Here is a 14,515-nt window from a genome sequence, read left to right on the forward strand (position 1 = left end):
CAGTAGATGCTTATGTGACATAAAACTGATATTTTTATTGCGACATACTGTATATGGTAATAAAATCACAAATAAATGCTTCAGATTTAAAAGGTTTAATCAGCTTTAATCAAAAAACCCCAGCTCAGTAAGTAGCAGGGCTACACATAAAACATGAGTCACATGGAGGCACATTATTAAAGCATCGCCTCAGTAACATAAAAACAGCTTATTTTAAGCAGTAACCCAAAAAGCATCCAGAAAAATGGATGCATGTCTTTGTTTCCCTCCTACACAGGGGCATTTAAACAAAGCAGAAATGCATAATGAGTGAATGCAAAGTACATGTATTGTAAGTGAAAGCACAAATGGGAGATGGAAGGGTACATCTGCCTATGCAACTTTGGTACATTCAGTCTCCTTTTCTTTAGTTCACACAATATTGCTGCAGATGGTGATAATGAGGCAGTGGTGAAATCAAATTCAGAACCAATGTATGCATCAATAGACACCGAACTGAGCGAGTGCAGTTATGTTTTGCGAGGCGAGCTGTCATTGCTCTTAATTATTCATGAAATGTCCTACGTGACAATCTGTCAACAGCATCAGCACCAATGAAGCTCAGCGAAAAGAAAAAAATGTGAGAAGCAACTTGTAAGAGGAAAATGAACAACAAAGCCAAGAGAATCATCTGAGAGGAGGATTTGAGGTGGAGGTTGGAGCTGGGTGTGAATTATGGTCATCTCTCTGTCTGTTGTTCATACAGTGATGAGAAACATTTGTCTGTTATTGGACAAAGAAAAACTAACTAGCAGGTGATCCAGGTTTGGAAGATTGCTGATGAATGGAAATCTAGTGTTGACTGTCCATCACAGCCAGAGGACAGGCTTGACCGGGATGGAGGTGTTGTAATTAGCGGACCCCTTTCCTGCCCAGGAACCGCAACACTGCGTAGTTGTAGGTGGTGGCAGCCAGATACAGAAACTGCAAAGGGAGAGATGGAGGTGGGAAGAATATAAAGAAACAAAGATGAAAAAATTAATTTAGATTTGAACAGAACTTGTGTTAACAGCATGGGCAAGCACACTGCGAAGGTTTAAAATCATCCCAAATTACAAAAAAAAACAAACAAACGTATTTTCTTATTTTCCTCGATTGGTATGTAGCCATGCGGGTAGTTTTTTTTTTTTTTAGGGTTTGAGGAATGAATTTAATAATAGTCTGCCAGTCAAATACCAATCCCTGAACCAAGCGGCTTCCTCTCTGACATTAGATAAGCCTATGGGGGCAATGCCAGCAGAGATCCTGGCCAAGACTTACTCTTCCGAGCGACGTTGATTGTTTACGCTCCTATTAGCAACTTGAGATGCGACAATGGCGTTGGAATATTCAATAACAGGAAGCAGATGGAAAGCTACATCGTTGTCAGGCAATAGCCAATGGGTTATATGACGGCTGATGTGTTCCACCTCTTTTGCTCTTCACATGAACCGTTCACCTACATGCAGCCAAAGCCCGCTCAGACGTTGTTGGTCAATACTACCAGACTGCCTCCGTTCAAATCCTATCCCGTTGCCTACAGATTCTGCTTTCACATGCAGAATCTGTTTCCAGAGATAAGTCCCATTCCAAACACAGTGACTGGAATTTTGTTTGTGGCGTGCACACAGACTTTGACAGGTGCACCTGTCACTCTGGGTAATCCACATATTCCGCTTTGAGCATCCTTTTTCTGAACTTTTGCTTTCGTAGTTAGTAGTTCCATTGAAAACTGTTCATAGTGAGGTCTGGGAAGAGATGATTGCATTTTTCAATGCTTTGAGCGCCTCAAAATAATTTTCTCCAACTTCCATTGTATTGGGTGGCAGCAATAATCTAAAAGACAAATATCTTAAAACCTAACTACGTACAGCTAAATGTTTCTTTTGGGAATTTTGGTGAACTGACGTCTATATGTGATTCAAGTGGGACTTTTAACAAAAGCAATCTTAAAGAACCAGGGGGTTGAAGGGGGCTAACTACATTTATAATTAGGAGGGTCTCCTTTTTAAAGCTATAGGGAAGATATCAGTATCATATGAAACAAGATGACATGAGGGTTATTTCTGGCATGGCATCAAGCTATATGAATAAAAATGTTTCTATGGGTATCCACAAGTTTCCCCTTCACAGACATGTCCACTTTACGCTCATCCCATGCATTTTGCCACAAAACCATGCAGTCTTTTGCATGCAGTATAAATGTGTTATTGTCACCTCTTCTAAAATGGTGTATTTGAATATTTCTGCATACTCAGGTCCCTAAACAGTGTTGTAAATGCATAAATTGGGTATGTCTGGATTCTGGAAAGCAGACTCTCTTGTGGATTCTGTCAGTTAAAACGTGAGCTCACTGTATAAATTGACCTCTAGCATAATCACAGCCTCATGAAACTGTACAACCACAAATTAGAGACCTGGGGCATTCAGAATATGCATGGCTAATATTGGCTTATATTGACACTGAGCAATTTCCAAAAGTGCTTGGTAGTGTGTTTGGTAATCACCAAAAAAATACAATTCTTGAAGAGATTGTCAAATGTTATTACTAAATCACAGCATTCAGTGTTTTATGTTGCTATGTCTTAATATGGTATATGCTAAAGTGGTGAAACATTGCTGCAACAACTTAAGAGAGAAAGACACACACACTGCTCCTTTAAATTCATGCAAATTGCCAAAAACAATTGCTCACCAGTGCTAAGAGAGTGACTCCAGCTCCAGCAAATGCAGCTATGTACAGGTCATAGGTAACGTAGAACTGTAAGACATATCAAACACACGGGTTAGTTCAGTATATACTCAGAAAACTGAACCAATGCCTTATATGTTTGTTTCATTCCATCATGTGAAAATGTTGGCTTTCACGGCCATCCATTAATAATTTGATTTTAGTAAATCTAACATTGACTTAACGTAAGGAAGATGACATGAAATACTGAACTGTGTGAAACAGAATATTGGATTCAGCTACTCACTTCGCTGGTTTTGCAAATAGATGCCAAGGTCATTCCACAAGCCTTTCCTGGCATTGCATTCCAAGGGAGCAGACCTTTAATAAAGACGTGACGTTAGAATCTCTTACCGTTGCTGAGTCACCATGAGTTATGACTGTATTTAAGTTCCTCCTTGCGTACGGCTCATTGGGGAGACAGTGGGGAAGAAATCAACATAAAGGTGCAGTTTTCTTACTATTCGTAACATATTCAATTATTTGCATCCACTCCCCGATGGTTAATTCATTGCTTCCACAGAGACATTAACATTCTCATCAGGTGGCCAGTCATTATAAAAACAACGCACCATACTGCCTGGCATCCATGCAAATCCAGCCGTGCTGATTAATGCTTGGGGTTGTTTCAGCCAGGATGTTGATGTCGTGGCAGGTCTGCTCCATGTTGAACAAGAAGAAGACTGGGATAGCGGTGAAGGCAAACACCGCCAGCCAGATGAAAGCCAAGATGTACGTCACTATGATAAACTGTTGAAATAAAAAGTGTAGCGAGTCAGGTCACAGAGAAGTGGCATACAGGTAGCTCAGGTTTCAAGGTATGATGAATGTGGTGTCATTAAATTCATGATTCTGTATAGAAATATTTTCATTGAGCGGAAGAGCTAAAATAAACAAGCATTCAGCATCTTAACGGTGAGCTGACATCATATTTCCCCTCCCTCTATACTTCCCCCCCGTCCCTCCTCCATGCTCTCACCGTCAGGCTGAGGCAGCGGCCACATTGGGTGCTCCTGAATTCACCGAAGGTCTGCTTGACAGCGCTCGTGGTGTAGAAACCCTCAGCCAGCAGCAGGATACCATAGAGGAAGAAAAATGATGCCAGGCCATAGATCACGAACTGGAAGTATTTGATACTGGGATAGTCACAGAGAGAAGTCAGATCAAACTGGAAAATTAAACCATTCTCAAAAGGTCAAAGGTCACAATTTTAGAGAAATAAGTGTCACTCACAAAGAGGCCATGACCGCAAAGTCTTGAGCATTGCGGGCGAAGTAAGTCTCAACGAGGACTTCGGTCTGGGACAGCGCTTCGTGCCCACAGCCACAAAATAATGCCATGCCGGCATAGCACAGCAGAGTGGCCACCAGTGACGGGTAGGGCACTGCCCCAATGCACCGGATACAGCAATCATAACAACCTGAGGGGGCATAATATATCAGCACACAGGCGGCACACACCGCACATATAACCACACAACACATCTACGCCACGGTGGGGAACTCTTTTACCCGGTTGGGGGAGCTATGAAAAAGGCCTTGCTCTGTCTGCAAATCCATGAGCATACACCAAAGCCCCACCAACAGGCAAGAAAGCAACAGAAAAAAAAATTAGTGACAAACAAGAGTTCAAGCAGCGGTTCCCAATAAAAGCGTCCAAACAAAAGCAGCCACCACTGACTTCACGAAAATCTCATGCACTTCTTCAAGTGTAAGCTGCGCTGTTGAAGCAGGTAGCAAACATCCCCAGTGTTAATAAATGCAATGGCAGAAATGGGATAGAGGAAAGCACCTAAGGCTTTGCAAAGCCAAGGCTGCCTGACCGGAAACATTTGCTGCTTCTGATCCTTTACTCCACAACCAGAGCGATCCCAGTGCCAACCTGTGATGTACAGTGCTGCCTAAGCTATTGCCACAGTAAAAGAAGTCTCTGCGCTGACTTCATCTGTATGTGAAAAGCTCCTCCGCTGGTACGGACACCTCACAGCTCAGCCCCTACTAACTCTGGTCCTGCCCTCTTTTCTCCAGCGGTCACGGGCGTCACCGGGCAAGTGAGAGATGGTGGTGAAACACTGGCTTCAGGGGGCCTAAAGAAAAAGCTTTTCTTTGTGGCTGCATATACAATATCTATTGTCTTCACCCCGATCAGGAAAGAACAAAGGGCAGCGATGTCAAACAAACAATGACCGTAGTGCCACAGTACACACACACGCACACACACACACACACAGTATTATGTGGTGCAGAGGGGGTCACCAGGACTGTCTCTACACCACTGGCAATGTCACTAGGCCGTCCTCCCTCCACAGCTGGCTGAGACTGGTACGATGGCACCGAGTGTCAATGGCGGCGGGGGCCGGGTTCAATTGTGCAGAGAGTGGGTAGAAGCATAATGAACGAGAGAGGCAATTTGAATATCTTCACAACAACAACAAAAACAACAACAACAACAACAACAACAACAACAACAACGGCACTTGAAATTAGAGATTTGTTGCTACACATTTTGAAATCCTTAGGTGCCTAAAGTATATCAAAGCGATAAAACATCCTGGTAATTTAAAGTCACTCTACTGTCCCACTTTTTGGAGAAAATTGTTTGGATTTAAGGGGAATTTCTGCACCATTACCAAACACATCACAATAAAACACATTGAAACACACGTGCAAACATTAGCCTGAGATAAAAAATAATAATAATCCAGCCCCTCTCATGCCACTGTCACAAATTATTGGATTTTATTTGGAAGAAACATAGGCTGTGAGTTCAACAAACTGCTACCAAAGTATAAATAGTAACAGCAGGAAGACTGCAAGAGTCAAAAAAATAAATAAATTGACAGTGCCTGCAGACACCCACGCTTCAGCTGTGCCCTGCTACAACAGTGATTAAGAGATACAGGCCATCATAGCCTCTATTCGAATTTAGTTTAGCAAAGGCATCAGTGCATTAACAGTAGACGCCTGATAATCAATCAACTCAAAAGCTGTTCAAAAATGTATGAGGGCACACAAGTTGTTTGAACTGCTTAACAGAGGTTTTTGGATCTACAGCTCTCATGGAAATTTGCTCATTTCTACCCGTGACACATGTGGGAGTATGTGACCTCTTTCACATGAGTGACCTGGCATGGCCTTGGCATGATGAGAGTCAATGCCCATCTCTGTCAGCCACTCTGATTCCAGTCTTGTTTTTGGCTAAAAAGGGGTTAGAGGAGGTAATGAGGGGTTCTTTCTTTACTGAAAAGCAAGTAATCCTGGCTGAGCCCATGTGCTGCTGCCTTCTCAGTCTTCTGAAATCATCATAGTGTGTTAAACATCATATCATATATTAAGAACAAGGATGAATCAGCCATGAATAAATGATACATCTGTGGATATCAGAGCACTTTTGATGAATGAAAACACAATAATATGCAGCAATCTTGCCCACAGTGCACAGGGGGCAACATGATGTCTAAAGACAGAAAGGGTATATTAAAGGCAACATTAGTAAGTTATTGAAATCCACATTTCCAAATCCCATTAATAATAGATGATAAGAGTTATTAAAGATTCTGTGCACTCACCCATGTCCAGAAAGAAGTGCAGGGGTTTATTGAAGTTTTGCTGGGTGGCTTTGTGACTGTGATATGAGGATATGAGAAGTTATTCCCCGCCACTCCTATATGAATCTGACTCGCGCTTTTGTCTCATCAACAATAGATAGACCACATCTCCCAGAGTCACATCTTAAAGTCACAAAGTCCCATTTCAGCTGCCAGTCATTATTTATAGGGCCATGGGTTCAGAAGTGGGGACAGAGAGTGGGTTATAGATTCTATTATGAGTTTTTGCCTTGGTATTTGGTGATATTTAGTGTATTTGAGCTGTTTGGATCTTTAAATTACACTCAAATTTGTGGTAATATGTGGTGTAATTTAGTAAAGAATGCACGTTTTTACATTTTATACAGTATAACAGCCACAACGATTAAAGATTAAATCATGGAATTATTTATATTGCAAAGGACAAAGATATAGTTTTCTTTAACTCCATATGCACGATGCAAATTAACTAACACAACTATAAATTATCTTTATGTGTTTTCACCTCGGAGGTGTTGAATCATTGTGCACGTTGATTTGTGGGGTGCATTTCATTAACTTTCAATAGTTCACCCGTTCATCGTCGACTTGCATGTGTTGTCTGTCTGCACACACACATGCTAGACGTCAGCGAGATACAATAAACAGGTCTGAGGATCGTCAGAGCATGATGGTCTCACACACACAAAGACACACACACAGACTCACACGGAGATAAGAGGTACGCAAAGAATAAAGAGGGAAATAAATCGAAACGCCAGTGGCTGACATCGATAAGGTTGACTAACAAGGGTGACATTGACGGTCGGGTCCAGCTGCTGCCCTCCTTCCCTCCCTCCCTCATGTTTGACCCAGTTGATGTCAAAGCTGGGTTCAGTACAAAGGAGCCAGTGTGGAGCAGGAGAAAACACCATGCTATCTTTCTTTTTTTCATCCTATTTTGGCTACCCAATTTAAGCCCATGACAAACTGGATATAACTCAATGTTATAAAAAGACATAATGCTCCCTTGAATATATTACAATATTTCATTTAAATGGAATGGTATTGATATTTGTAAGATACTGGTAATAATAATAATAATCTGAATCATCAGAATTTGGAAAAAAAATCCTTTTCCTACTCTTTCCCGTCAACCTGGAAACTACTGCAGCAGGGACTGAGGTTTCCAGCATGGTTCCTCTGGAGGATTTGAAACTAATTTTACAAAATCTGAGAGATCGTCTGTGGGGATCTGCCCCTGTTTTACTAGATAGTTTTAAACTACTGCACTTGTCACTTTTATGGACTGCGTTCTGTTTTCTCTTTGTGTGAATGTCTGCTCTATGTAACTGTGTGTTGTTTTTGCTATTGTATGTTAATCAGGTCTCTCTTGAGAATGAGACTCCATGTCTCAACAAGATTATCTGTATAAATAAAGGTTAAGTAAATATAATAATAAATAATCGGACTGATCTGTTGTTGAACATAAATTCTCACCTCTTAAGATGGCGTGTTCACAAAGTAATAGCCTTGTAGATTGGTAAATCGCTTGGTTTGAGTAGTGTGGCCTTTTGTCTCTTAAAACCCAGAGCAATAACACATCAAGTAATTAGTATGTGGAAAGGATTAATGACATCAGAAAGGGATAGAGTGGAGTGGAATGAAGCCTTTGAAAATCTCTGCGAAAAACCATGTGTGATAGAGAGAAGGAGCGTTAATTAACCCCGGCGTTGTGTGGCAGAGTGTACAACGGCTGTCAGCTTTACTTTCGAGGTGTGAATTAGCAATAATGTTGACAATCAAAGGATGGGATTAGGTAGGAGGACCAGTTTTAGAGCTCTTGCTGGCTCGGTTGACAAGAAGAGAGCAATTCATCCGTTTATGAATACTCCACAAAAGCTAATGCAGATGGTGGTCGGAGCTGAGAGCAGCTCAGACGATGAATTATTGGGTAATACTTAATAACGCCGCCTAACAGTTATTAGTTTATGCATGAACTGATTTTGAACGACCGCATTACTCTCCAAGCTTTTAAGTAAATGCTATTAGGATGCATATATCAATGTATGTTTTGCATAATCACACAGAAAATTGCACCTATATCATGATCAGCACCATGGACAGAAATGACTACATTGGGAGTGTGCTATATATCAGTGTATGTGACTGGGAATGCAGTATGTGATGTGGCGCAGTGCTCTGTCTTTGAGTCGTGGTTTGCTGTGTGACAGATGCCCTCACCAATATTTACGCGCTGGAAGTGGAGCTATGCATGTGTATATACAGGGGGGAGGAGGGGGGCCCAGTAAAAATATTTGCACCACCTTCTATTCCAATTATGGAAATGAATGTGTATGATCTTGTGACAAAACGAACAAACAGGAATCAAACAAACAAACTTGGAGGACAACAGCAACAACACGTCAGGCACAGTCAGAAGTGAATTCAGTGGCGATGACCTCCCGCGGTGAGAGCCTGAATTATTTGTTTTACCGCATGATGAAGCAGAGGGAGGACTGAGCTGTTCTCCAACAGGGTGTTTATTTGCCTGCGTGTTTGATTGTCTTTCATGATAATCTCAGACGCTGCTGGCTGCGTGTTTGAAGCCTGGGGGACCTACAACCAGGCGCTGTGTTCAGGCCCGGAGTGGCTAATCGGGAGGACCGGGACAATTCCCGGTGGGCCGGTCTGACTTTTGGGCCGCGAGGGCCGGTGTTCAATTATTATTTTTATTTATTTTGTGCCGGTGTTCAGTCATGGCACTGAGTGGAGTGGGGATCACGTGTATGCTGTTACCGCTGTCGCTGGTCATATCAGGGAGCTGGCGGTCTGTTAGATCATGCCAATGAAACTGGGACGCGGACGCAGGTTAAGGGCGCGCCCACCGACAAGACACAGACGCGGACGCAGCCTGATGTAACGTACGTGTCGTGCACTAGTCCGCACACTTCAGTGGTGTTTGCCTAGCTCCAACCACAGATGTACAAGGAAAATAATAAACCAAAATGGAAAATAAAAAGAGCAAGGGTGGCGCAGAAAAAGCGAGGATTAAAAAGAGAAAAGCTCTGGAGACTGATGCAGCCAAATGTGCAAAAATCGGCAACTCTCCTCTCACACTCGGTGACAGCGCCTGGCAGCGCGCAAATTCTCGGTGACAGCGTCTTATAACGATCATATAATAGTATAATATAATTTTATATATAATATCACGGCCAAAAGCTCTGTGCGCCTCCGGATGGCCGTAGCACGAGGAGCTCTCGTAGGGATTGGGCTTCGCGGGGTTTGTTTACCGGCGTTGCTGTGTGGAACCGGTCTTCCGCGTTCCACACAAGACCGGATTTTTCTTTATTACTGGAAAAAAATAATACAAAATAACTCGGTGTTGGCCTCAACCACTGGTAATACCGCATACCGCGGCAACCCTGAATGTTACTAATAATTGGCATAATAATTTCTTATAGCCTGTCTAACCTAACGTTACATAATTTAAATAATATTATGATGCAACGCCACATAACTGGCCACAAACTTTAGGGGATTTGTAGCCCTTCAGATACAAGATGCATCACCAAGCACCAGCCATCAGCCCACAGGTCCAGAGTGTGCAGGTAGGATTGCTCATTAAGTGAATATTGAGGTGGTTCAGGATCATCTGGTAAGGATGAACCCTGGGCGCCTCCCTAGGGAGGTGTTCCAGGCACGTCCAGCTGGGAGGAGGCCTCTGGGAAGACCCAGGACCAGGTGGAGAGATTAGATCTCCACACTGGCCTGGGAACACCTCAGGATCCCCCAGTTAGAGCTGGTTTATGTGGCCCGGGAAAGGGAAGTTTGGGGTCCCCTGCTAAAGCTGCTGCCCCTGAGACCTGATCCAGGATAAGCGGATGAAGATGAGATGAGATGAGATGAGATAATGAAGAGCATGGGTAAGACCTAGCCTGGTCCTACCAGACTCGTACTTCATTTCATTTGCACAGAGAGTCTGGACCTACTCAATTGATAGACTTTAACTAACTTGGCAGGCAGGTGTCTGTTGAAATTTAAAACTATTGGATCTGCCCAGTGCCACTCTGGATCTGCCATAACCAATCGCTAACGTTTGGCCGGGAATCACGTTGCGCGCAGGCTGTAAACAAACACTGCATGAAGATGTAAACGAGAGCTGATTGGACCCAGATTGCAATTGATGATGATAGAGGATTCAGCACTACAATAATGAAACTGACTTGAATTTTTGACTTGAAAAAGGGGAGATTTGTGACGAGATTTATGAACATTTTTATGATTTAGAGTCAGAGGCAGAGCCAGGAGCCAGTGGTGAGGAAGAATCAGGTGAGCTAGTGTGTGAACAAGCAAGCATCAGTTCCAATAAAACCACTTTCTTTGCCCCACTGATAGTAGTGGCCCGTTATACTTTTGATCATTAGTAATAGTAAGAATTACAGTAGGAATTACAAGGCTTTAGAGAACAGTGCGCTATTGTTTGCTTAACATGTAAAGTTATAATTACATTATTTTAATATAATAGGTCGTGATCTAAAGTGGGCCGGTCTGAGGTATGAAACTCCAGGGCTGAAAATGAGTACCACTCCGGCCCTGGCTGTGTTCCAACATTTTTCAAAGATTTATTCTAAAACTGCAGGAGAAGCAAAGCGACAGCAGTTAGAGGCACAAGTGGAACATTAAGGAAAGATGGAAATAGAGGACTGTGGTGTTGCTGAAGGCATATAAACACTAGAGACCACCTTGCGATCATTCCAACCGCGACGGAAAATCGAGCCAGAGGCTTAAAGTGGCCCCTTCCCTTCTTCCCTACTTCCAGCATCCTTGCTCGGACGGCATAGCTCTTCAAACTCATATTGATTCCATTGAAACCAGTAAAGTTATGTGACTGCATCTTGCACGGTTGTGATGCGAACGCCAAATCGGGCCAAGAAAGTGCGAGGGGGGGTTCCTACCTTCCTAAACCAAACCTAAACTCCTAAAAAACCTATTCCTGAGAAAGACCGACAGAGATGGGCAATAAAGATTCATGAATAAAATCTGAATTGATGCAACTGAACCAGAGATATAGTCCTTTTTTATGTCATAGATTCTTCTTTTTCCCTCAAAACCTCGTGCCTACATTACCCACAATGCCACTTGACTGCAGACAGTTCGATCAGAAATTTGGGTGCGCTAGTGGCGGCTAACATACCCACAAGCCCCTTCACTGAAAAAAAAGTAAATTTCAAGTAAATTTTACTGCTGAATATCAAGTACAAGTCACTCAACAATTTCAAGTTTAATGTACTCGCCTCTAAGCCTAACATTTGTGAAGAAATTGAGTAAATGTTACTTATCTCTGTTCAACTTATAAGGTATATTTATCTAAATAAATTAAGTAAAGTCTAAAACATTTTTCATAGAAAGGAAATTGTTTTTTAAGTAGATTTTTCTGTCGCAGTGGAATGTTTTTTAGTAATTATATATATGATTCTGATAGCTGATATCAAGACCAACACAGTGATATATCATACTTGGTGTTTCTGATGCATCATTGGTGAGAAAAAGGCAATTTTACTGATAAAATACATCCCGCAATGCATCATGGGCGTTACCGGTTAGGCTTTTTCTGCCGTACCTTCGTAACGGAAGGTCGTAGAGAGATGGAAGTTGATTTCTTGAATATGTTTTCAAGTCCTCGACCTTTCTGGTCAGAGTTACCACAAATATGAGAAAGAGAGGTTACACTTATAAGAAATTACTCATCCATGATCAAAAGATTTTCAGAGTGAAATTGAATTGGTATTTTAAAGTTAATGTGCAGTGACTATAAATCATTTATATTGTATTTGTAAATATATAATATAATGTACTCTTCCTGTACAGTGAATTAATAACATGAATAAATGAATGTGTAAATATTAAAATGTTTACTTAAAATATTCTAGTTCCCACTGAATTTAAATTTAACTATGTATAAATTACTTAGATTGATTGCCTCAAGTAAATGGGTGGGTGAATGGGGGGGGGGGGGGGGCGCTACAGAGGTCTGGTCTTGTAGACTTCAACTCCGATTTGTAAGATTTGTTTTTTATCAGCTCCCTCTGGAGCCACAAACCGCTTGATGCAACATTTCTCACATATGCAGTAGTACTCTCTGTGGCCTGTAAACAGATTTTCATGTTTAATTTTCATGCATTAACATACACGAGAGGCACAAACTAGGGGTAATTTAACCTCAGCTCTATAGTGCCTTTCCCACTGGACAAATCTCACTAACATCTGGCTTTAGTCTTAAGTGAGAAATGGTTACGATTGGCATTCATTCCCAGAACAAAATACTCTGCAGTAGTCATGGGTATTTATCGGCTCCAGCTCTGATCTGGAAACATGACACCTGGGTGGACACGTTGATTTTCACTTCTGTGACTCTTTGTCATCTCAGCCACAAATTACACCCATCTCCACCCAAGCAGCACTTGAACATTGTCAGCACAGAGTTGAGAGGGACTGAATAATTAACAGATGTAGAAAAGAAGTAACCACAGTAATATTGTCAGTGATCTCCAGATTGCTTTCTATTGTTTACTAACCCTGTTTTCTGGGGCCAAATGCGACACACCAGAAAAAAAACAGGCTCATCTACAATTATTTACAATCTGGTCATGGGAAATGAAAAACAAACTGCATATACATGCTAATTTTGGTGGAGAAAGGATATAGGTTAACCCTGACCCAGGAACTGTGTAGGTTTAGACTACATGAGTAAACTCTGTAGACTTAGAAGGACAGATTATTATCCCAACTTTTGACAAGACTCATCTTTAGTTCCAAAAATCTTTTAATAGTTGTCTCATTTAGATTAAACAACATTGTAATAGGTTCAAAGAAATCAAATCTCAAAGCTTAATGTCCATCATGTCTATTCGGTAAAGAGTGACCCCTGGATATATCTTGCCACGGGGTCCAAACCACTTGGAGTAGAAGCAATATACTGTAAGTTTCATGAAACGTCTTTTTAAATGGGGAATAATTGAGTTGGTATACATACAATTACAATGTAATTACAGTTATCTTTCTGAAGACCTTACAGTATTCATAAACAAACAACAACTAAAATGTTGGTCTAAGTTTATTCTGTACAAAGAAGCCAAGCCAAAAGAACCATGAGTTGGTTGGAGTAGGAAAACACATTTTAAGCAATTTTCTTTTTATAGTAAAGCAGAAGTTATATTCCTACAATGTATTAAGCAAAATTGTAGACACGTGAAACTAAAATATAGCAAGGATACTCAAAAAGACTACAATAGATTACACAACACTACATATGCAAAACTTAATGGTTAATTTCAAACAATGCCTAATTTACATTTTTGTAGCGCACCTCTCAGCACGCACCCACACCCACCCACGCATGCGCGCGCACACACTCACACACACACACACACACAGACAGACAGACACACAGACAGACAGACACACAGACAGACAGACACACACACACACACACACACACACACACACACACACACACACACACACACAAACACACACACACATTGGAGTGCTATACTTTGCACTCCCAGATATTTTGGATAAACTGGACATTTTTACCACAAGTGTGATCAGTACTTGAGTTCCACAGTAATTCCTTATGTGAGCAGGTTACAAGGCATTTTAAAGTAATTACAGTAAAAATACATTTTCATAATAAGCAATGAACCATGAGAAATATGTATAAAATAGCTTGATAATAATAATAATAACAACCGTAATCATAATAATCATAACAATAATACTGATTTTCAGCTTTTCCCAGATCTCATCTCTGTCCACCATGAGTTGTAATGTCACTTCGTTCCACAAGATCAAAAGAGATATTACGGAGTAAGAAAAAGCTTCCCATACAAATCCAACTGTATAAACATTATACTAAGTTCTTGCTAGGTAAAGTTCCAAAAAAGCCAAAGTGGAAAATGAAATGCACTTTTTCTTTTTCTCTGCCTTTGAAAATGATTATTATAAAATGACTCTGCAGTTAGACTTCCTATTATGAGGGGGCAAAGGCAGGATGTTGGCGGTAGTACACCTTTTCGAAAAGACAGAACAAACATATTCAATCCTATTTTACCTACACATCCTAAATACAGCTTTACATTTCCATGTTTTATGGATGTCGTGGTTCTCCTCTCGGTCTCCTCTCGTCTCCTGCCGGG

The 14,515-nt window shown here is 41.4% G+C and overlaps 1 protein-coding gene across 2 annotated transcripts; it reads right to left on the minus strand.

The window, feature by feature from the left end:
• Nucleotides 1-85: 85 nt before the first annotated feature.
• On the minus strand, nt 86-6,416 carry plp1b (proteolipid protein 1b). Of its 2 annotated transcripts, none has more exons than XM_083926937.1 (7): nt 6,318-6,416; nt 3,983-4,169; nt 3,729-3,885; nt 3,322-3,499; nt 2,997-3,070; nt 2,714-2,779; nt 86-963 (listed from the first exon to the last, which is right to left on the minus strand). In XM_083926937.1, exons 1-7 carry the CDS (start codon nt 6,319-6,321, stop codon nt 892-894), a joined length of 738 nt encoding a protein of 245 aa, XP_083783063.1. In that variant the 5' UTR covers nt 6,322-6,416; the 3' UTR covers nt 86-891. The 2 variants fall into 2 exon arrangements, with proteins under 2 accessions (XP_083783063.1, XP_083783062.1); XM_083926936.1 differs by lacking the exon at nt 6,318-6,416 and adding an exon at nt 4,541-6,237.
• Between the last annotated feature and the right edge of the window lie 8,099 nt (nt 6,417-14,515).

This window comes from Echiichthys vipera (assembly GCF_963691815.1).
Source record: "Echiichthys vipera genome assembly, chromosome: 14".
Lineage (NCBI taxonomy): Eukaryota > Metazoa > Chordata > Actinopteri > Perciformes > Trachinidae > Echiichthys > Echiichthys vipera.

What these genes read in the sequence shown, in the direction of transcription:
- plp1b (XM_083926936.1), bottom strand. Translation starts at nt 4,580, where the DNA reads ATGTTTCCGGTCAGGCAGCCTTGGCTTTGCAAAGCCTTAG. An exon ending in TTGGCTTTGCAAAGCCTTAG is followed by an intron (nt 4,170 to 4,540) that starts GTGCTTTCCTCT and finishes ATGCCCCCTCAG; the next exon opens with GTTGTTATGATTGCTGTATC. An exon ending in GAGTCACTCTCTTAGCACTG is followed by an intron (nt 964 to 2,713) that starts GTGAGCAATTGT and finishes CTCCCTTTGCAG; the next exon opens with TTTCTGTATCTGGCTGCCAC.